This window comes from Australozyma saopauloensis, chromosome 4 (genome assembly GCF_035610405.1).
Source record: "Australozyma saopauloensis chromosome 4, complete sequence".
NCBI classification, from domain to species: Eukaryota; Fungi; Ascomycota; class Pichiomycetes; order Serinales; family Metschnikowiaceae; genus Australozyma; species Australozyma saopauloensis.
Genome location: NC_086134.1, coordinates 711,118 through 733,514, shown reverse-complemented (window position 1 = coordinate 733,514; position 22,397 = coordinate 711,118). Strand labels below are relative to the sequence as shown.

Below are 22,397 nucleotides of genomic sequence, written 5' to 3'. Positions count from 1 at the left end.
CAAAGCCAGCCCAATATGTCCGACGTTGTGGCTGCAGTCCCTGCCACAGCAACCCCCAACGACTATATAGAGAGCCTCTCGCCCGAGCAAATTGAGCACGACCAGAAAATAGGATTGAAGGCTATTCGTCTTTTTCTCCAAAGCAAAACATCGTACGATGTGTTGCCCGTCAGCTACCGGTTGGTTGTGTTGGACACATCGCTCCTTGTGAAGAAATCTTTGACGATTTTGCTACAGAACAACATTGTCAGTGCTCCATTGTGGAACAACAAAACGTCCAGATTCGCAGGCTTATTGACGTCCAGTGACTTTGTCAATGTCATCCAGTATTACTTCCAATTTCCCGAGAAGTTCGATCTCGTTGACCTGTTGACCCTTGATGGGTTGCGTGACATCGAGAAGGCCATTGGCGTGGCTCCTATTGAGACAGGACATATCCATCCATTCAAGCTGTTGTACGAAGGCTGCATCAAGATGTTGGAGTCGAAGGCTCGTAGAATACCTTTGATTGACGAGGACGAGAAGACCCATCGTGAGATTGTTGTCTCGGTGTTGACGCAATACCGTATCTTAAAGTTTGTGGCCTTGAACTGTAGAGAAACCAAGATGTTGTTGAAGCCGTTGAAGAATATAAGCCAGTTGTGCGAGCCTAAGCACATATCCAAATGTACCATGGATACGCCTGTGATTGAGGTGATCCACCTTTTGACACAGAACTCTGTGTCTTCTATCCCTATCATTAATGAGGAAGAGAAGTTAATCAACGTTTACGAAGCTGTCGATGTGTTGGCACTCGTTAAGGGTGGAATGTATACTGATTTGGACCTTTCTGTTGGTGATGCGCTTTTGAGAAGAGCAGAGGACTTCGAAGGTGTCCACACATGTACATTGAACGACCGTTTGAGCACAATTATGGATACGATCAGAAAGTCCAGGCTACACAGACTTTTTGTGGTTGATGAGCAAGGCAAATTGATCAATGTTATCACTTTGAGTGATATCTTGAAGTATATTCTCAGCGGTGAGGACTAGTGTGTGTAAACTACATTCTCATAGGACGCAAAACTTAGACTCGATTCCCCAAATCATTGTGTGTATCGATCTCAATGACCAAGAGAGTAGGCGAATGAATGACTGAGACGGTCGTGACTGCTCTACTTAAGGAACTACCTGACTCGGAGGCATTTATGGCATCCATGCGCAAGAAGTGTTCTATTCATCGTCAGGGATATTTGCATTGGTATGCTGTATCATTCATAAGTTGTACAGACTTGTAAATGCAAATTCTTGGAACCTCGTGTCAGAATTACCACCACATAATAAATTCCGATCTTTGATGATCTATGAACAATGTAGCAAACCGTTAAATTACTTATTGAAGACGGCTTGATTTCCTTTAAGCGCGATGACTTTTTAACTTGTTTTGAGAAAAGTGTTTCACGATTTTATCTTCGATCTTTTTTCACCTTGTCGTATAATCCACAACTAGGGACAATACAACTTCCATATCTAAAAATAGCTAGAAATTCAGACCAAATTCTTTTCATTTGAATCGGATAACGACACTCATTGCCGCGACATCCGTCTACCTCACGAAAAAAAACCGTTTTGCGCTTATCGGCTCTTTTAGCCCATTGCGGCAATAGTATCCACAGTCACCATGCACACCCGAAGCTTACTCATCTAAACCATTAGCAATGAGAACCATTTTTTCATCCGTTCTCGATATCTTTTCCTGTTAAAGAATACTTTCTCTTTCTCTATCTAAACACCTCATATCTATCGTGTATTTGGGCTCACTCAGCGCCCTTCAACTTCTCATAAACTAGAATCTCTTTGATATTTTGCAACCTGATGTCATTCTCAGAACCCGAGGACAATCTCTCCGCAAACCTTCAATGGGACGAGAAAATCAGACTACCGCAGGTCACGGTCCGTGCGACTGTGGTAGGTCTTCTCATAGGCTCCATTGTTTTGATTCTGAATTTCCAGTTTGGTCTACAGACTGGTTGGGTTTCCATGATGTCACTACCCTCCGCTTTGCTCGGGTACACATTATTTAGATTGCTTCCAATAAGCAGAAAATTCACTGATGTCGAAAACGTTTACATCCAAAGTGTGGCGGTTGCTGTTGGGACAGGGCCCTTGGCGTATGGCTTGGTTGGAATCATTCCTGCCATTGAAAAGTTCTTGACCGCAGATGAGAGTGGCACAGGCAGCACCATTTCGCTTTCGTTGTCGCAGTTGATGGTTTGGTCTTTTGGGTTGGCTTTTTTCGGTGTGTTTTTCGCTGTGACTCTTCGCAAACAGGTTATTATCAAGGAGAATCTTCCGTTTCCGTCCGGCTCCGCTACAGCCACCCTTATTTCAGTTCTCCATGGTACTGATCTAGCTAGTGCAAGTCAAGATGCGGAGACTTCACATGCTAGAAGAGACTCTCGAGTAGATTGTGCGTCTACGAAGTCTGACACCTCAAAGAGCAGCTACCACTGTGGTGTGCTCTGCCCCAAGGATTCCAGAGGATATGTCTGTGACACGAAAAAGGAACAATACAGGTCAAACATTCGTTCTCTTTTGATATCTTTTGGAATTTCCGCCGTGTACACTTTGACAGCATACTTCATTCCTATTTTACGAGAGTTACCCATATTTGGATCTCATCTATCAAAACTGTACCAATGGAATCTACAACCATCTCCAGCCTATATTGGCCAGGGTATTATTATGGGTTTACCTTCTGTGTCATACATGTTATTTGGAGCTGTCTTGGGATGGGCTGTTCTTGCTCCAATGGCAAAGTATTTGGGCTGGGCGCCTGGCCCAATTGATGATTGGGTTACCGGTGGCCAGGGCTGGATATTGTGGCTCAGTTTGAGTGTTATGATTGCAGACTCAGTGGTTTCCTTCATTGTGGTCACAATTAAGTCTCTCAACACCTACCGCAAAGCGTGGTCTGCTCAAAGGTATGAGAAATTGATTGATTCCAATCAACAAGGCTACCTGTCCTCCGATCAAAACGAGCTAGGCTTAGAGACCGCAACTTATAGAAGCAGAATTGAAAGCTCCACGTCTTTCAGCTCCGTCATTGATGTTTCTTCTGAATTCCTAGTTGACAATTATGTGACAATTTCTGGTATGATAGTTTCTTCTGCAATTTGTGTCTGGGCAATGAGACATGTTTTCGGTGCTTTGATTCCTTATTATGCCACGGTTGCAGCTCTAGTTCTTGCCATGTTTTTTTCAGTTCTAGGCGTACGCGCCCTTGGTGAGACTGACTTAAACCCGGTTAGCGGAATTGGTAAACTTTCCCAACTCATTTTTGCCGCGATCATCCCACGCGATCATCCTGCAAGAATACTCATCAATCTCGTCGCTGGTGGAATCGCCGAGGCTGGTGCTCAACAAGCTGGAGATTTGATGCAAGACTTGAAGACCGGATATTTGATTGGAGCCTCGCCAAGAGCTCAATTCATTGCACAATTGATTGGAACGTTCTATTCTGTGTTTTTGAGCAGCATCATCTACAAGGTGTACAACTCGGTTTATGAGATTCCAAGTAAAACGTTTCGAATTCCAACGGCCGTAGTTTGGATTGATTGCTCAAGACTCGTTACTGGAGAGGGCCTTCCTCCCCATGCATATGAGTTCTGTCTTCTATTTGCCTTCATTTTTGGTTTGATTTCCATAATCAAGAACACCGCACCAAAAAGCTGGAAGTACCACAAGTACTTGGTTTACTTGCCAAATGGCGTGGCCGTTGGTATTGGTATCTACAACACACCAAACTTTACTCTAGCCCGTTTTGTTGGAGGATTAATGGCGTATACATGGATTCGCTATGGCGGGGCCCAAGCGGATCAAAAGATCAAAATGGTCATCATTAGCAGTGGTCTAGTCTTGGGAGAAGGGTTGCTTTCTGCTGTCACGATGTTGATGACAAGTTTGGGTGTTAGACATTTTTGAACATTTAGTTTTATGGTTAAAAGGTTGACGGTTTTGGGGGGTATAAATGTGTAAATTAATGTATCATGAGTGTGCCGATATCAGCACAACGGCAAGTGAAATTGAAGATGCAAATGTAGGTTGTTGTATGTTTAAACAACATTTCTCTCCTTATCAGAGGAGATACGTTGGTTGATTAGATAAATTGCCGATTGTATCGCATTGTAGGTGCCTGTCAAGGTCAATTTCCGGACACTTGTCATACCCCTGCCACCGCCGAGAAGAATAGAATGGTTCATGTCCGGTTCGATTTTCACGTATGCACAAGTACTGATTTCCCGGATCTGCTTGATATTGTTTCCGCCTTTTCCGATGACAGAACCAATGTTAATGTTTGCAACGTACACATCCTGTGTGAATTTGTCTGGGTTTGAGCTTACTTGCACTGGTATATTCGTGATAACATCACCTACAAGTGTGTTCCCATGCTCATCTGTGAACGAATTTTGCGTAGGCACGGGTACTGGAGCACCCATAGGTTGCGCGGGAGGGTCGTATTGCGGACGCGCTGTAGGCTGAAACATCATTTGGAAATTGTACGGTTTTTGCGGGTTCATGCCCGCGTTCGGTCCTGGTCCTGGTCCCATGCCATGCATTGGCATCAGTGAGTGGGACATGTAAGGGTGAGGACCATTTCCCATAGGCATACTCATCATTGGCCCTGGACCCATAGGCTGGTGATGGCGCGCATTTGCGGGGTTGTAGAATATTACTTTATGCTTTTTGACGTTATCCTTTTGGCTGAGCATGGTCTGGCAGATGAAGTAGAGTGCGATGTGAATTGCATCAGCGACACCAGAAACAGACAAGATTCTGTCTGTGGAAAAGGGCATGGGCTGTTCTGAAGCTTTGAGCTTTGCAGCAGACTTCTCCTCAATCTCCCGGAAATTCAGGCCTCCCTTGCCTATGAGATATCCCACCATTGGGTGTGGAACTAGTAGCTTCATCACGTACTGCTTGCTGGAGACAGAGGCCGGCTCATCTTCTGGCTCTTCTAGAATTGTTCTTGTGACGAGTCCAAAAGCCCTAGCTACATTCTCGGCAGAACCTTTGATCGTGACTACCCTCTCGGGAACGTTCTTTAGGTTCTCAGATATATATATGCGAACGTTCGCTTTTTCTCGCAAATGGGAGATCTTCTCCCCTTTTTTGCCTACAATCGCAGCGGCCTCCTTCACTGGACATAGCATACGCACCAGACTTAGATTGGGGTCTTCCTTATCTTTTGCAGTGTAGATTGGTTTGGCAGGGTGCGACTCTGGGAGGTTAGACTCCCTTGATTCCACTTTAGGGCCTTCTGGGTCAGTTTCTGGATCTTGATATTGTGTTTGGTCGCCATTTTCATCCGGATCGTGCACTAATGGGGCAGTTTGTTCTGTTTCGTGTTGCTTTTCTGATAGTTCTAGCTGTTCGCTGTCTAGAGCAAGTCTTTTTTTCAATTGGTCTTTCGCCGCAGTATCTGTATCTTCGTTTTTTCGCTTGAGAATGTTCGACATTGAGCGAATTGAGATCAAGTTTCAGATTTGGTTTGGATTAATTAAAGTTGGTTAGTAAAAGTCTGCGAGTCACGTGAGAGTATCTATCCTTACCAAAGTTGAATGTTTATCGATACTAGGTATTTTTGATTAAATTTTTTAAATAGTGCCTTTTGGAATGAGAACAAGCCAGTTTTAATTCCCTTCAAGACAAACTTATGTAGTATGCCTTTCAATTGATCCACTTATACAAGAAGTAAAATGCAACTATTGAGCTGCCTTTTGCAGCTGTTGCCATTGTTGCTGTCTATCAAGATCCTTAGCCTGCTGATATTGTAAATCCCTGTTGTTTTCGACACGGTCCAAGAATGCCTGTTTCTCCAAGTAACCACCCTTGTTGTGCTGAGCCAAGTCGTCCTTGATTTTCTTCTTGTCAACAAAAGACGCCCAATCCAATCTGGACTTCTCTAGAGTCGTCAATTTGTTCTTCTTATCTCTGGCCAAGAATTTGTCAATGAGAGACGAGCGCTTCAATTTGATACGGAGAGGTCGTTCTTCGTCTGTGCCTTGAACCTTACGTAGTACTGTGACCGAACTCTTGTGGTTCTCGTTATCATCTTCAGAAGCCATCAAACCACTCGTGGAATTAAGGTATGCTCTGGCCTCTGCGCTGTCTGCTGCGACCAACTTAGATTCACGAACCAAGCGGCCTGCAAATGTGTATGTGGTAACAATGCGAATCTGTTCCTCCTCTTCGTTTACAGATAGACTTGAAGTGGGCTGGTTTCTACGGCCAGCATCTTTGCCTGCTGTTCCGTCATCGGCTTGTATTAGCAGGCGCCATTCAGAAGAATCATCATTTTCTAAAGATCCAAACAACGCATCCACGTCCACTCGCAGATAATCTTGAACTAGTCCAGATACACTTGAACTCTTTCCGCTGGCAGCATTGGAATATATCTGTCCTCGTGTCTTTACTTGGCTTACACCAGAGACGGCAGAATAGTCTGGAACATCCTCGTCATCGGATGATTCCTGGGCGTTTTTCTCTTCGGCTTTCGATGGATCGTAGTCGTCGTCGTTTTCTTCGTCGTAGTCATCGTCGGACTCGTTTTTCTCTGTGTTGTCTGTGTTGGATTGTGCGTTTTCTAGAACTGCCTTCTTGGAAGACTTCAGTGTCCCGTTTTTGGCGTCTGCGCTCGAGCTATTAGTGGGTTTTGTCATCTGAAATGCTGTTATTTCTCTGACTTGCTGTGTAATTGTTTTGGAAGGAGTGGCTGTTAATGGAGTTAGTTAAAAAGGTATATCTATATATATGGGGTAAATGGAACACACTGAGAAAGAATGGAGAACCGCTACACTACTAGTACGAAAATTTGAATAAATTATAAAAAGATTAAAACAATAAAATATTGGTAAAGTCCGTTTAGCAAGAATTCAATTAGTACTCTCGGTATAAGATCCCTTGCGTTTACCCCAAAACCAATAGCCTATTAATACTACATGAATGTCCTCTTTTTTTTGTTTTCATTCGGTATATAAATTATCCAAGTACCCATGGAAATAAAGAAAAGACGAAGAAATACAAGCTAAACAGCACATCAGAACTAGAACCACTCCTTAGTAGCACCAGACCTTCCCACCTAGGCCAGTTGCTCCTCAGAAGACTTCTTGTACTCCTCGTAAGCAGTCAAGGCGTCCTCGAAGTGGTTGGTGAACAACTCGTCGTCCTCCAACAAAGCCAAGATCTCTTGGTTGTCCAAGTCCAACATCATACCAGTGATCTTACCAGCGGCCTCTGGCTCTTGAGCCTTACCAGTGGAGACGATCTTTGGGTACAATTCCTCACCCAAGATTCTCTTTTGTTGGTCAGCAGGAGCAGAAGCGATGATGGCAGCCAAGTCTCTAGTTTGACGACCGCCCTTTTGGTTACGGTTAGGGAAGTAACCTCTTTGTTGACGACCGTTTGGACCGTTGAAGTCACCGTAGACTGGTGGCATACCGTAGACTGGGACAGGCTGGCCGTTAGGACCAGCTCTTGGCCATTGTCCTTGAGGTGGTGGCATTTGACCTCTTGGCATCATCATTTGAGGGTTAGGACCTGGGAATGGACCGTTGTTTCTGCCGTTACCTGGGAACATGTTTGGTTGTTGACCGTAGAACATAGGTGGCATGAATTGACCTGGCATACCAGAGGCAGCAGCGTTTTGCTTTCTCATCTGGTTACGGGCGTGGATCTGTTGCTCCAATTGGGAACGTCTGACATCCTTACGTTGAGCCAAAGCAACGTACAAAGGCTTGCCTCTGACCATTCTAGAGTTCATCTCGGTGATGGCCTTGGTGGCCTCCTCTGGGGTAGAGAAGCAGACGAAACCGAAACCCTTAGACTTTTGGGCCTCGTCAACCATGACCTTGGCAGAGGTGATGGTACCGAAAGGCTTGAACTCCTCCTCCAAGTCCTCGGAGGTGATGGACTCATCCAAGTTCTTGACGAACAAGTTGACGCCCTGGTACATCTCCATGTTGGAGTTCTCGAATTGCTTTCTCAACTCCATGGCTCTCTCTCTCTTCTTTTGGGCTCTGCCAACGAAGATTGGCTCGCCGTTGATCTCCTTCTCGTTCAACTCCTCGACGGCCTTGACAGCAGCCTCGTGGTCCTCGAAGTTGACGAAACCGAAACCCTTGGACTTGTTGTTCTCGTCCTTCTCGAAGAAAAGAGAGGTGATCTTACCGTAAGGCTCGAACAAGTTTCTCAACTCGTCCTCGGTGAAGTCAGAACCGAAGTTCTTGACGAACACGTTGGTGAAGTTGGCCTTCATGCCCTCCCAGATGGACTCTCTCTCCTTGCGGGAGACGTGCTTACCAACGTAGACCTCCAAGTCGTTCAAGGACATACCGTTGACGTTCTCGATGGCAGCGGCAGCAGCCTCGGCGGTCTCGTAGTGGACGAAACCGAAACACTTGGAGCGGCCCATGGCGTCGGTGGCAACCTTACAGGACAAGATACGGCCGAAGGCAGAGAAGGTGTCGAACAAAGCCTTGTTGTCGATGTCCGGGTGCAAGTTCTTGATGAAGATGTTGCCGTCGCCGTTTCTACGGAACGATGGGTCACGTTGCGACCACATGATTCTGCAGGGTCTGTTGTCGATCAACGAGTAGTTCAACTGGTCCAAAGCCTTCTCTCCATCCTCGTGCTTGTGGTAGTTGACGTAGGCGTATCCCAACGACTTCTTGGTGATGGCGTCACGGCACACACGGATGGAAGAGACCTGTCCAAGAGGAGAGAACACCTCGAACAAGACAGCCTCGTTCACAGATGGGTTCAACTCTCCGACGTACAAAGAGGCAGAGGTCTCAGCAACAGACTCGGCGTCGGCGTCGGTGGAGGCAGCAGGCTCGGTGGCGTCGGAGGCGGCAGCAGGAGCAGCGGCAGCAGGAGCAGCAGCGGAGGGCTGGTTCTCCAAGTTCAATTTGTCCATGGACTGGGTGAGTTGGTCGGCAGACATGGTGGAATGGGATGTTCTTATTTTTTTTTTTTTTTATGGGAGTAAGAAGTTCCGGAGGGACTAGGAGCCGATGGCTAGACAGGTGTCAACGAAACGGTGGGGGATCTTACTGGTCGGAGATTTCTCTGAGGAGCTACAAGCGAGCGAAATTTTTTTTTTTTTGTGGAACGTCCCACACGCCGGGATGGTGGTACTGCAGGAAGCCCTCTGATCTCTTCGGCGGTTTGTGACTACCATTTGTGAGATGGGGGTGGGTGGGTGGTGGTTGAAGGGGGAGTTTATTTATTTAAAAGAGTACTGAAGTTCCTGATGTTATTGTTTCTTTTTTTTGGTTTTTTTCATCCCTGGGTTTGTTTTTCGTGGTATGTGAATTGATGTGATTTCTGTGATAATTCTGCGAAGACCAGTCATAGGCCTGGTAATTTGCATTTGTGTCGAGATTCAGTGAACACGTAAAAAATGAATGTAGGTGTTTATCAGTCTGGAAAAAACGATGCAGAATATTGCAGTGAATTTTGAACTGATACTATGAAAAAGGGGTATTTGTGTCTCTACCCCTTAATTCTTCTATGTGTTTTAATGATTAAAGCTTCCTGTCGAAGAGCTGTAAAAAGTTGACCTAGGGATAATTTCATTTTGAAATTTCATCGTGAAGTCAAAAAACTCAACAACTTTGTATGAATTCACATTTTAAACATCATATCAATCAACTATTTCTCATTTCACAAGAACCTCTCGGTGGCCAAGCTGGCTAAGGCGCGAGACTGTAATGTATTGTAATCTTGAGATCGGGTGTTCGACTCACCCCCGGGAGATTTCTTTTTTTTTCTGTTTATCTTGTCTATGATTCTGGCTCCATTCTTAATTCTATTCAAATAGTTAGATTTTGAAAACTTACATTGACAATCTATCTTTTTGACTCCGTAGTGGCTATACTTGAACTCCAAACTAGATCTCCTGCCCCAATCTACTAAATGTTTCACTAGTAATATTTATTATTATGACTGGCAACTGAAACTATTCTGCCTTCTTGTCTCCCTGAGATTTGATTCTATTGTACATGGTAGTGATCTTGGAACTCTGCACCTTGGCGGGCCAGTAGAGACTAGCATAAGACCACAAATGCTTATGCGTACGATCTCCAGCCTTACTGACACTAGCAATGAAGTCTCCAATCGAGACTAGTTCCTTTCGTAGAAGAACTGCCCACTCGTGCTTACCAAGTCCCTTGTTTCCCTTGTGCAACTTCATCAACGACTTGGCTACAGGCTTCAATGTCAGCTTGCATTCCGCCTCGTCCATCGACTCGTACTCCAAAAAGTCTTCCTCATCACCATCGGCAGCAGCATCTTCGCTCTTGACTTTGGTTGTCTCAGATGATGGAGTGTGGGTAGCAGCTCCATTTCTTTTACCATTTGTTTTCTTAGGCTCTGGGGTCGATGATCTAGCGTTCTTTCCCTCCTTCTTGACCTTGGTCACCGCGGCGGGCTCTGCTTTAGCCTTCTTAACCCTCTTTCTAGCCACAGGCGCCGAGCCGTTACTCTCTTCATCTCCTCTCAAAAGTAAAAACAAGTAATCAACTCTTCTACCCAAATGAACAGCACCGGGAACTTTTTTGTTGTTGGCCTTGGAATCCTTTCCATTGCCGTCATCGCCCTTTTTATCGGCCTTGCTGGCTGTCTCCAAGAAGATTTTGTTCTGCAACCCGAGAACAGGATGGTCTCTAATTTGAGTCCAAGAACCATATCCAAACAAGTACACACCCACCAACAACATGGCATCATCCTTGACACTCCAATCGCAGTTCCAGTTCTGGACCAGCTTAGGGTTCTTGTGTAGCACAAAGGATGTTGGTTTGTCCTCTGGAATCAATGACAGAAGAAGCTTCATATCTGGTGGTCTCGACAAAATTAATTCGGCATTCAAATGCTTGACACCCTGATATTCGAACAAAACAGCCTTCTTTTCTTTTTTCTTGGCTATCCACAAGGCAGTTCCATCCTTTTCATTGCCAGAGGCTTTCAGATCCTTGGCCTTTTGCTCCAAATCTGCCAAAACCTCTGCTCTGCGGGCTTCCTCTTCTTTAACCAATCTCTTGGATGTGTTGATAATCTCGTTGTAAGCGTGCTTGATCAAAACAGGATTTTTGTTGGAAATACTTCCATCTTCCACAAGTTGGTTCCACTTGCCTGACAAATCACCGAGCTTGAGAATAGATCTGTAGATGCCTCTAATTTCCTTCTCAGAAAGCTCGTCTGGCACCTCAACCTTCTTTTTGTGTGCACGTCTTCTGCCACCTTCCTCATCGTCGTCATCATCAATACCAGAAGTGTCGGGCGTGTTGTCTTGGAGCTGATTCATAGCGGCTCTTCTACGAGAGTAGATGGCAATTTGCTCATTCAAATACTCCTCCTCGGCCTTCTTCTTTTCTTTTTCCTTCAATTTCAGCAACTCTTCTTGTGGAATGATATCATCCCATTGAACGTCTGCCTTATAATCGGTGACCTCAAACTGCTTCAAGAACTCCTCTGAACCCAAGTTGGACTCTCCAAGCTCCGGTGTAGTAACATGATCTTCAGCACGGCTCAAAACATCATCCAAATTCAAATCTTCCAATTTCTTTTGGTTCTCATTGGGTGCGAACATATTAGCCGCACCGAATTTCAAGATCTGTGACAATTCTGTCGAGGAGGGCTCATTCTTGTTCTTCTTGTTACCACTAGGATCCGTCATTCCAAGGGAAATAATGGCGTACTCAAGAATCATCTTTTTTCTAGCTCTCTCCAAAATCTCCTCCTCCACAGTGTCCTTAGAAACGAAACGGTAGACCGAAACGTGCTTCTTCTGACCAATTCTGTGGGCACGAGCCATGGCTTGAAGATCAGCCTGAGGATTCCAATCAGAGTCGAAGATAATGACGGTGTCGGCAGTCATCAAGTTGATACCCAATCCACCAGCTCTAGTAGAAAGCAAAAACGCGAAATCTTTTGAGTCAGGAGCATTGAAATGATCAATCGAAATTTTTCTTTGAGCAGAGGGGATTCCACCATCTAATCTTTGGAACTGAAATCCCTTGATAGCGAGGTAGTCGGCTAAGATGTCCAAGATTCTGACCATTTGCGAGAAGATCAAGACACGATGGCCCTCCTTTTTCAACCGGTTCAAGAGCTGTTCCAAAAGAACCATCTTACCCGAAGACATCACAAGTCCTCTCAAGATGTTGTCTCTCGATGCTGAACCTGCCTTTGACAATACTTTCTCCTCAGCACCATCAAAAAGATAAGGATGGTTGGAGGCCTTCTTGAGCTCACTCATGACATTGAGGAGAGAAACTTGAGAACCTTTGGCACCAGCATTCAAAGCCGTGTAATTCTTTGTGATAATGTTTCTGTAGTACTCTGTTTGTAGATCAGATAACTCCACTCTCAAAATTCTTTCTGTTTTAGAAGGAAGGGATTTCTCAACATCTTTTTTAAGTCTTCTGAGAATGAACGGTTTGATACTCAGTTGTAAGCCCTTGATGTAGTCTTCTTGGTCGTCATTAGGAGTTTCAAAGTCAATCTCTTGATAAATATTAAACTTTCCGGGCATAAGGAAGTCGCACAATGCAGCCAACTCCTTGATGTTATTCTGCAAGGGGGTACCAGTGATGAGTAATCTATTGGCAACTTTGAACAGCTTGAGGGATTCGTACAAGGAAGATTCAGCATTCTTCAATCTGTGGGCTTCGTCAACAGCGAGGAACTGCCATTTGAAAGCCCCTAGCTCATTTCTGTCCTTCAAAATATACTCATAAGTCGTGAGAAGAATGTTGAACTTTGGCTTGCTGGTGTTTCCAGAATAGAATTCATACTCCCGGATGTTCTTTCTGGCCTCGGTGTTACCGACATAGTAGATACAGTTGATATCTGGTGCCCACTTCTCAAAGGTTTCTTGCCAAGCAGGTAATGTACTCAATGGCACAACTACCAAATGGGGACCGTTTTGACGACGAGCGTAGATGAGCCATGACAAGAACGCCACTGTCTGGACTGTCTTACCCAAACCCATCTCATCTGCCAAGATACCATTCTCGTTACGGGACCACAAAAAGGCCATCCAGTTCAAACCTGTTAATTGGAAATCTCTCAATTCTCCATTCTTGATAAAAAGTGGCTGCTTGCTCAACTTCTCGAAACGAGGTCTTTGATTAACAGGATAGTTGGCAGACAAGCTGGGAAGAATCTTGGACAGCAATCTCTGTTGAAACTTTTTGACTTGTTCGGGAGCAGACTCGGCAATCACCTCAGCATTCTCCCACAGACATTCGTCATAGTACAATCTCTTCCATTTGACGTAGTATTGCAACTGCGACGTGCCATCGTCAAGCTCGACTCTGTCACTGTCAACGATTCTCTCCACATGGGTGAACTCCTCCTGTTCGTCTCTTTTGCGCTCGCGCTCAATATCCATGGCCTCGATGTCCTCCTTCGTGACCAACGGATCATTTCTCAACTCTTGGTCCAAAAGAATAAACAGCTTGATATAGTTATCGACTCTACGGAAGCCCTTGACATCTTTGAGCGAGCTATACGTCTCCCACGAATTGTGCAAGTGAGACTTGTTGCTCCACTTGATTTTGAAGAGATAGTCCAACTTGGGCTCGTTGGTGACCTCGGCATTATCCTCGTTGAGTTTGTGGTCGAGAACCGCGTCAATACCTGGAGCGTTCTCCTCAGCCAACGCCTGTTCATAGTAGTAATAGTCGCCCTTCTCGTCGTCCTCGTCTTCGTCCTCGCTCTCCAAGAACTCGTTTTCGTCTTCCTCATCAACGGCATAGTTGACCGAGCCATTGTTTCTGGTGGAAAACCGCACCTCAGCGGGTATCAGCGGAGCACGAGGGGTCAGCAGACCACTACGGACAGCGCGTGTTCTCTTTGTGCTCAGTCGACTCGACGAAGCCGGTCTTTTACGGGGGCCAGTTACAAACTCTGCATCATCATCATCATCGTCATTTTCCTCCGACTCGTCGTCTAAGATGTCGTCGTCGTATTCGTCGTGAGCAACACGGGAGCGTCTCTTCACCGTGTCGATCTCATCGTCCAGATCCTCGGCAAGACTCATCACCTTGCGCTCGCGGCCCGACCGCCGGAGCCCGTACAATTCGGGGTTGGCTTCAACCTCGTCTCCTAACTTAGCCATAACTACAAAACTTAGGGGGGATACTCAAAAAGACACTGGGGATCAACAACCAAAAAGATGCGTGGGGCGGGACGGTTGCTCGAATAGTAATTTTTCACCCGAAATTCCGTGGTCCACGTTGTTGGCTCGCGTTGTAGATCTGTTCGTTCCAACAGATGCAACACCGGTGTGAAGGACGGAAGGAGCGAAGAAATTAGAATAAGGGAGTGGACGGCGCTGATTTCAGAGTAAGAAAAGGCGGTCACAATGGCGTACGCTGGATTTCCGGGTGTTTGCAGGGAAAAACAGCTGTGGTGGTTGTAGTAGGGACTGGAGAGAAAAACCTGCGCCGACACCACCGTTCCCTTTTGAGTCCAACACGTTCTGGGCCGAGATGGAGAGAGACCATCGTGGGGAGATCTACGGGTTTGACAAGTTTACAGGCGATACGTGCGTTTAGGTGCATTTTTTAGGGTGTGAAAAATTTATGTACGGACACATACCATGTCCAGTTGGGTGTTGGGTTCCAGAAGCGCATCAGCTGATGGAGCTGTATAGGGGGCGAGCAAATTGTTGCCGAGAACTTGGGAAGATTTTGTCGCCAGGTATCGTCTTTTGGTATGAGCCTGACGCGAGTCTGAGATCCAGACGTGGCGGCCCAAAGAGTGGATCCCACTGCTAGAGAGGTATCCATGTGGCTGCACAGCTATGAAGCAGATAATTGCGCCGAAAATGTACCGTGAACCGGTCCACAGGCGGCTGAACATACTCTTCGGCTGTAACTGGAAGCGCTCCGTACTTCCGCTTAGATTTGAGGGCCAGTGAATGGATAGACCCAATGCATACCAGGGCCCCCGAAATCTCACAGGGTCTCGATTATCAGCTGCTAGTGAATTATTACTTTTGCGTGGAAATGTGCCTGTTTCATAAACATGACTTCCGAAGAAGGTTAGAAAGGCAGCCAACATACAGAGGAGACAGCCTGGCGCAATGTCAACCCAGGCTACTCTAGGAAATGTTTCCACATGCCAATCTAAAAAAATTGGACCCAATGACGAGACGCGATTATTGTGAGTACTTCCCAGACATTCCACGCATCCTCATATGGAATGTACAACCATGGAAGTGGAATCTTCCCCAGCATAATTCCTTTCCGGGGATCGTACAGGAGTCGAGGAAATGCAACAGACCGAAACGTGCATGAAACAAGTCATTCAGAGCGACCTGTTTGCTTGAAATATTCGTGTTTCTAGCCTAACTGTGTTGACCATACAGAAACAGTCCGCATTCCGTTTACGATAATTTTTGGCGGAAAAGAACGATTGATACTAAGTTCCGCTGGAACATCTTCATTGTCTCTTTCACAACATTACGGGGGTATGGTCGTGAGAAAAACAAAAGTAGTTGGGGAAAAAAGGCCATAGGGAATCAGCAGTGACGAGTGTTCGACACAGGTGGGCGGGACACGACCGGACTATGGGAGGAATTGTTGACATGCGTTTAGTCATAAGATTGAGCACGAAAGAAACAGAGGAGAAACTGGTATTCTTTCATTTCCGTACTAAAAAAAATTAAAGTAAATATTTAGAGGTACTCTTTGCAGATGGCTCAAGATTGAACATCGGCCACGATAACGTGTATCATATGTGGTTCCAAAAAAGTCGTTGAGAAACCGCAAAACCTATTTGCGGAAGATTCTATCTTGGGGATGACAAGGTTTCAGTCAAAGAAAATCGATCACGGAAAAGAAGTCTTGTTCTTTTCACAGATGGCTCTGTTTGTAGTGTTTGAAACATCACTACGCAGGGACCAATTTGCAGCCAGAGATGTGTCAAGAGCCAGTCTCAGCCGTTTGTTTAAAGTTCCCGAAATGACCAAAATATGAGTGAAAATCTGGTTGAATCTTGTAGAACGCAGGAATTCCTATCGCATTTGTTTTCCCAGTTTGAACCTTTTGATGATCAGTCCTATCGTGTTCAGGTACCGGTTTCCAGTCAAAAGAGCACAAGTCTCCAACTTAGCCCGAGAGTAATCACCAATGAAAATGAAACATTGAGAAGAGAAAAAAAAAAGAATTGATGTGACGCACAGAAAATAGAAAATAGAAAATAGAAAATCCCCAGGCTAAACAACTTAGTGTCTCTATCACTGCTCATGCGATGAGGTACCTCATCGAGATCTACCCAGACTCTCCCCCAGATCAAACCACACACAAAAGCAATTTTTCAAAATATGCCCAACTGTTCAAACATACCGTCCACACCAACCTCCAACCAAACCCACCGCCAAAATAAATTCCGCCGCCAAAAGCTCCAATGAGATGCCACTATTTAGTCAGGTCTCAGACTAACGCGCGCACGCGATTATCTCAGACCGAGCAGACCGAAAAAAAAAGCCACTACTCATTTTGCACCACCCCAGAAAAACCACCACATTACCATGAGCGGCAGAGGAAAAGGAGGCAACAAAGGCGAAACATCCTCCAAAGGCACCAGAATCGCCATTGTCAGCACCGACAAGTGTAAGCCCAAGAAGTGTAGACAAGAATGTCGTAAGTCCTGTCCCGTGGTGAAAACAGGAAAGCTCTGTATCGAGGTCACTCCGGCCAACAAGATTGCGTTCATCAGTGAGAACTTGTGTGTGGGTTGTGGTATTTGTGTCAAGAAATGTCCCTTCGATGCCATCACCATCATCAACTTGCCTACCAACTTGGAGGCAGAAACCACCCACAGATACTCGGCCAACTCGTTCAAGTTGCATCGTTTGCCCACACCCAGACCGGGCCAGGTCTTGGGTTTGGTCGGTACCAACGGTATCGGTAAGTCCACCGCGTTGAAGATCTTGGCGGGTAAGCAGAAGCCCAACTTGGGTCGCTACGACAACCCACCCGACTGGGAGGAGATCTTGAAGTACTTCCGTGGTTCCGAGTTGCAGAACTACTTCACCAAGGTGTTGGAGGACAACATCCATGCCATCATCAAGCCCCAGTACGTGGACAACATTCCTCGTGCTTTGGCCAAGAGTGAGATCAAGACCGTGGAGGGCATCTTGAAGGCCAAGTTGCAGAGAACCGAGCACTGGGACTACATCATCCGTCTTTTGGAGTTGAAGCACGTCATGAACAGAGAAATCGCCAACTTGTCTGGTGGTGAGTTGCAGCGTTTCGCTCTTGGTATGACCTGTGTTCAGGACGCCAACGTCTACATGTTCGATGAGCCATCGTCGTACTTGGATGTCAAGCAGCGTTTGAGAGCCGCCGAGTTGATCCGTTCTGTTTTGGACTCCACCACCTACGTCATTTGTGTGGAGCACGACTTGTCTGTCTTGGACTACTTGTCCGACTTCATCTGTCTTTTGTACGGTGCTCCTTCGGTGTACGGTGTGGTGACTTTGCCATCCTCCGTCAGAGAAGGTATCAACATTTTCTTGGATGGTTTCATTCCAACCGAGAACATGCGTTTCAGAGAAGAGTCTTTGCAGTTCCGTTTGGCTGACGCGGCCGATGGCTTGATCTTGGACCACTCCTCCGCTTTGTCCTACCCTCACTTGAAGAAGACCCAAGGTGACTTCTTCCTTGAGGTCGAGAAGGGTGAGTTCACCAACTCCGAGATCTTGGTCTTGTTCGGTGAGAACGGTACCGGTAAGACCACCTTCTGTAAGATTTTGGCTGGTGCTTTGGAGGCTGATGGCAAGCCAGAGATTCCTAAGATGAGCATTTCCATGAAGCCCCAAAAGATTGCTCCTAAGTTCCCAGGTACCGTCAGACAATTGTTCTTCAAGAAGATCAAGGGTGCTTTCTTGAACCCACAGTTCCAGACCGATGTCGTCAAGCCTTTGAACATCGACAACATCATCGACCAGGAAGTCCAGGTTCTTTCCGGTGGTGAGTTGCAGAGAGTCGCTCTTGTGTTGGCTTTGGGTATCCCTGCAGATATCTACTTGATTGATGAGCCATCTGCCTACTTGGACTCCGAGCAACGTATTGTGTGTTCCAAGGTCATCAGAAGATTCATCTTGCACTCCAAGAAGACCGCATTCATCGTCGAGCACGATTTCATGATGGCCACCTACTTGGCCGACCGTGTCATTGTCTTCGAGGGTGAGCCATCCAAGAACGCTCTTGCCAAGTCTCCTGAGTCGTTGTTGACCGGATGTAACCGTTTCTTGAAGAACTTGAACGTTACCTTCAGAAGAGATCCAAACTCTTTCAGACCAAGAATCAACAAGAAGGACTCTCAAATGGACAAGGAGCAGAAGCTTGCTGGTAACTACTTCTTCTTGGACACCTCTGAGTTGTAGATGGAGTCACATTAGAGGTTGCACGAAAAGGGTCCCTTTGGGTCCAATGTATATTAGATCAGCTGCATAGAATTTTTTTTGGATGGCGCAGCTTCGGCTACGATGTGCCATAATTGTGTTTAATTCAACGCATAATTTTTTTGATTCTCGTTGTAGACTTTGGTCCCAGACGCATCTTCTGTTTGACTCGCTCCAAATGTTCATATCTGGCTATTAACAACTAGACATGAGGGTCGACTGGAAATAAAACAAATATTTAAACCTCTCACAATTTCACATTTTTAAGTAAACTCTATTATCAATCTCACTTTTCAAGAAGACTGTTAGTGTAGATTTGGGTACTACTCAAATTGGCTGCAAAACACATGACTGTCACGCGAAAGTCACGTGAGCCACACTATCCCATCTACTAACAAAACAGAACCAGTCCCCCAAACCGAACCAGCCCCACCCCTTCTACCTAGCTGTGTATCGGTGTGATGGCCTCTGAACGTGAAGTGATAGCCACAGAGCACGCGAACAAGCTTCGCGAGCTTTTTTTCCTCGTTTCCAGCGCACTCCAACCACTTCCAGATTACACATATCTCTCAGCATCTACCACAGCAACAAATTTCTTTGACAAGAATGATGTATCCACGGCAAAGCCGTTTCAGATTGCCTCGATATCAAAGGTGCGCGACTATGACACATTGAAGCGTGAAATGGCAGGGAACGCGAAGCGCTACTTATACCAAGCAGAAGAGAAGAATAGCAATGGAAAGCGGCCTCGGGAGGCGGCATTTGAGCTTACCAACGAGGCGTTTAGAGACCTTGCCAATAGCCTTCCGAGTGGAATTCCACTTCCTGTGGGAAAGAGTCGGCGGATCCAGACTACTGTCAATCTACGATCACAAGTAGAGGGCATCGAAAGAGAGAAGGAAGAGTTTTTGCATAAAAGAATTTCAGATTTGGATATCGTAGCATTGCCGGACCACTATCCAACACAAGTCCATGACTCCACATCTTTGGCCGAGCTCTATTACAGAACCCAGTCTTTCCCTTTGATAAAGCTCTTGCCTGGCTCACACAAGGCCTTGATGACCGAGAACTTCGAGCTGGCTCTATTGGAAGGTAAGATCTCCGTTTTGTACTCGCGTATTGAAGAGTTGAAGCGTCAGAATAAGTGGTCGTTGCGCCAGCCAATGCGGTACTATGATCCCTTTGTATATGTGAAACGTAATAAGAAGGCCAAAGAACTTACCTGGGATTCGCTTGTGCGCGAAGCGAAGTGGATGGCTACAGACTTTAAAGAACTTCAGAAGTTCAAGAAATACTGCTGTGCACAGATTGCCCAAGCAGTGAGAGACTACTGGACCTTTGGCCAAGTCATGTGTATCAAAACCAAGCCAATTGAGTTTCTACCTCTTGAATCTGCAACAGAAGGTGCTACAGACACTACAACAGAAGCCACAACGGGCTCTGCATCCGAGGTTGCAAGCGAACTCACCACAGAAGGCGATTCTGAAGCCGTTCCTGAAGCTGTATCCGATATGGCGGTAGAAACCGATGATCTTGATTCCGAAATGCTAGATATTCCAGAAAAGCAAGAAGACTCTAACACAGCTGATCAGCCCCAATCCAATGACCTCGATTCCGAATCTGCCATAACCGATATAGCCACCGATGAGAATCATTCATCGGATCCCGGGGCTGCGGAAGCAGCCCTCAAGCTTCAAACTGAATCATCGATTGATCCTTCTCAATTGAGCAAGATCGATGGCGAGGAAGAGACGTTTGCTCTCGATTTACATACTACCATCACCGAGCCGGCAGAGAGCCCTGCAACAATCACTCCTTTCAAATCTCACATTAACATCAATGACTTGAAAAAACTTGACCAATCTATCATCCGGAATTTGCCCAAGTACACTGCATTTGATGATGACCCTCTGACACCTCTTCTGACTACAATTCCCGTGACAGAGATATCTCTTATCCCGGGATCTCGAATGCTCTATCCTCTGGAGGCAGACGACGATTGGTACAAGATTGTCTTGCGGGACTCTGCCACCCCACAACCTTCTGGAGAGGAGAGTGGCCCACCCCCTTATCAGAAGGGCTTGTTTGGTGTACAATCCCACAGAAAATTCAATTTCTTGAAACCCCCAAAACCTCCTTTAGTGAAAAACATCAAGTTTCGCTCGCCCACGATTTGGCTTCCTCGTGATGACCAGCTCTTGATTCATTATGTAGCCGAGTATTGCTTCAATTGGGAGCTTATCTCAGCGAATCTCCTGGCCCACCCCGCTACTTTGAAACACTACACCTCAAATATTGAAAAGCGGACTCCATGGCAATGCTTTGAACGGTACATCCAGCTCAATGACAAATTCCAATTTAGAGATATGAAAGGCTCAAATGCAGCCCCTGCACAGATATGGCTTGAGGAAGCACACAACGCCCAAATGTCCACCAAAAGACGGATCTCGCCCTTTGGTGTTGGAACTGAGTCTATCCAGAGGGGCCACAAGAAGTTACGTTGGGCATCCATGTTTGATGCGATGAGAAAAACGATGAGGAAAAGAGAGCTTGCAGCTGCCAAGGCGAATAGTAGAAAGGCTGCAACCCCTGAATATGCCTCCAATACTATCAATAATAATGCTTCCGGGTACGCGGCCGGCCAAACATCCAAAAGAAGTGGCGATGTGATTCCTACACCTCAAGAGCTTACCAAAATGAAACATGACCAAGACCAGGTCACGCAAGAAGTGTACTTTCAACGACAAGCATCTAGATCACGCTTGAAGCCAGGAATCGGGCAAAGAAGACCAGATCAATCTGGTGGAGCAACGAGCTCTCCTCCAGTTGGGCCAATGGACTCGGTATCGAGTGGGCCATCAAGGGCTACAGTCGACGCTCAAAGAAGAATGCAACAACAAAGAGCTGCACAACTCGCAGCAGCTTCTTCCTCAGATTCTTCGCGCCCATCACTGGCTGCGCTTCAGAATGGCCTTCCCGCTGGAATGCCGGGCCAACTGTCTCACGTTGCATTGGCGCAACACCAGGCAAAACAACTTCTTGGAAACATGAAGGCAGCGCTGTCCAACTCAAAGCCTCTCACAACCGAACAGATGCAAAAGGCTTTTCAAATCGAGAAGCAGCGCCTTTTGCTTCAGCAGAAGAACCAAGGAGGCGCTGGTTCTCCCAATCCACGAGTGTCAAGTCAAATGATGGCCGGTAGAAAAGTTCTTGATTCAGCTACTCATCCCGGCAGCAGCCCAACGATGCTAGGCGCATCTAGCGCAGCTAGCTCGCCCTCCGCAAAACAGCCCGCGCTTGCAAAGGGCCCGCTTCAATACTCACCAGCTCAATTTGCCAAGATTGTTAGCACGATTCAGCAAAAGAATCCAAACATGTCCAAGGAGCAGGCCAAGAAAGTTGCTGTTTCATATCTAGCCAACATTCAACAGCAGCAACAAGCTTCTAGGACCAGTCAAAATGCAACCACGTCCTCCAGCGCACAAGAGGCTTTGAAAGCGCGCCAAGCACATTTGACAGCACGGAAAACTACTCCGGGCAAAGAGGACGATCGTAGTAAAATGGTTCTCACCCAGGATTCTTACTTAGGAAGAGCTTCTTCTCCGTACACAAGAACGGGCGCAAGTCGAACCAACTCGCCCTTGGACACAAGCTTGCAATATCCTACTAATCAAGATGAAAAGTAGAGTATTTTTTCCGATGGTAACTGCAGTTACATGTATTATAGTGAGACTAGGGTCTGGCACTCTAGTCCCAGCAAACCAACGATGCATTGAAATTTCTCACATAATTAATTAAATCCTTCAAGCATATTACTTGAAATTCAATCCTTTTGCGTTTAAGCGCTACTATCGCACATATCGTAGAAAAATTCTAGCCTTATCTTTTTCGCAACCACACTCTTCCTACCGTCACTACATCGTACTGCAGACAACAT

General features: G+C 46.1%; 9 protein-coding genes and 1 non-coding gene across 10 annotated transcripts; 5 read left to right on the top strand and 5 right to left on the bottom strand.

Moving 5' to 3' along the window:
- Positions 1–15: 15 nt before the first annotated feature.
- Positions 16–1,032, top strand: PUMCH_003367 (uncharacterized protein; the record flags this gene model as incomplete). The annotated part of the gene is made up of 1 exon (XM_063022334.1): positions 16–1,032. One exon carries the CDS (start codon positions 16–18, stop codon positions 1,030–1,032), a length of 1,017 nt encoding a protein of 338 aa, XP_062878404.1.
- Positions 1,033–1,854: 822 nt separating this feature from the next.
- Positions 1,855–3,963, top strand: PUMCH_003366 (uncharacterized protein; the record flags this gene model as incomplete). Its single annotated transcript, XM_063022333.1, has 1 exon — positions 1,855–3,963. One exon carries the CDS (start codon positions 1,855–1,857, stop codon positions 3,961–3,963), a length of 2,109 nt encoding a protein of 702 aa, XP_062878403.1.
- A 131-nt stretch (positions 3,964–4,094) lies between these two features.
- Positions 4,095–5,498, bottom strand: PUMCH_003365 (uncharacterized protein; the record flags this gene model as incomplete). The annotated part of the gene is made up of 1 exon (XM_063022332.1): positions 4,095–5,498. The coding sequence occupies one exon, from the start codon at positions 5,496–5,498 to the stop codon at positions 4,095–4,097; it is 1,404 nt and encodes a 467-aa protein (XP_062878402.1).
- Positions 5,499–5,744: 246 nt separating this feature from the next.
- Positions 5,745–6,701, bottom strand: PUMCH_003364 (uncharacterized protein; the record flags this gene model as incomplete). The annotated part of the gene is made up of 1 exon (XM_063022331.1): positions 5,745–6,701. The coding sequence occupies one exon, from the start codon at positions 6,699–6,701 to the stop codon at positions 5,745–5,747; it is 957 nt and encodes a 318-aa protein (XP_062878401.1).
- Positions 6,702–7,120: 419 nt separating this feature from the next.
- On the bottom strand, positions 7,121–8,983 carry PUMCH_003363 (uncharacterized protein; the record flags this gene model as incomplete). Its single annotated transcript, XM_063022330.1, has 1 exon — positions 7,121–8,983. The coding sequence occupies one exon, from the start codon at positions 8,981–8,983 to the stop codon at positions 7,121–7,123; it is 1,863 nt and encodes a 620-aa protein (XP_062878400.1).
- Positions 8,984–9,715: 732 nt separating this feature from the next.
- Positions 9,716–9,798, top strand: PUMCH_003362. Its single transcript has one exon. It is a non-coding gene; the product is annotated as a tRNA-Tyr (tRNA).
- A 202-nt stretch (positions 9,799–10,000) lies between these two features.
- On the bottom strand, positions 10,001–14,164 carry PUMCH_003361 (uncharacterized protein; the record flags this gene model as incomplete). Its single annotated transcript, XM_063022329.1, has 1 exon — positions 10,001–14,164. One exon carries the CDS (start codon positions 14,162–14,164, stop codon positions 10,001–10,003), a length of 4,164 nt encoding a protein of 1,387 aa, XP_062878399.1.
- Positions 14,165–14,628: 464 nt separating this feature from the next.
- Positions 14,629–15,111, bottom strand: PUMCH_003360 (uncharacterized protein; the record flags this gene model as incomplete). The annotated part of the gene is made up of 1 exon (XM_063022328.1): positions 14,629–15,111. One exon carries the CDS (start codon positions 15,109–15,111, stop codon positions 14,629–14,631), a length of 483 nt encoding a protein of 160 aa, XP_062878398.1.
- Positions 15,112–16,582: 1,471 nt separating this feature from the next.
- PUMCH_003359 (uncharacterized protein) lies at positions 16,583–18,442 on the top strand (the record flags this gene model as incomplete). Its single annotated transcript, XM_063022327.1, has 1 exon — positions 16,583–18,442. One exon carries the CDS (start codon positions 16,583–16,585, stop codon positions 18,440–18,442), a length of 1,860 nt encoding a protein of 619 aa, XP_062878397.1.
- A 479-nt stretch (positions 18,443–18,921) lies between these two features.
- PUMCH_003358 (uncharacterized protein) lies at positions 18,922–22,146 on the top strand (the record flags this gene model as incomplete). The annotated part of the gene is made up of 1 exon (XM_063022326.1): positions 18,922–22,146. One exon carries the CDS (start codon positions 18,922–18,924, stop codon positions 22,144–22,146), a length of 3,225 nt encoding a protein of 1,074 aa, XP_062878396.1.
- Positions 22,147–22,397: the final 251 nt, after the last annotated feature.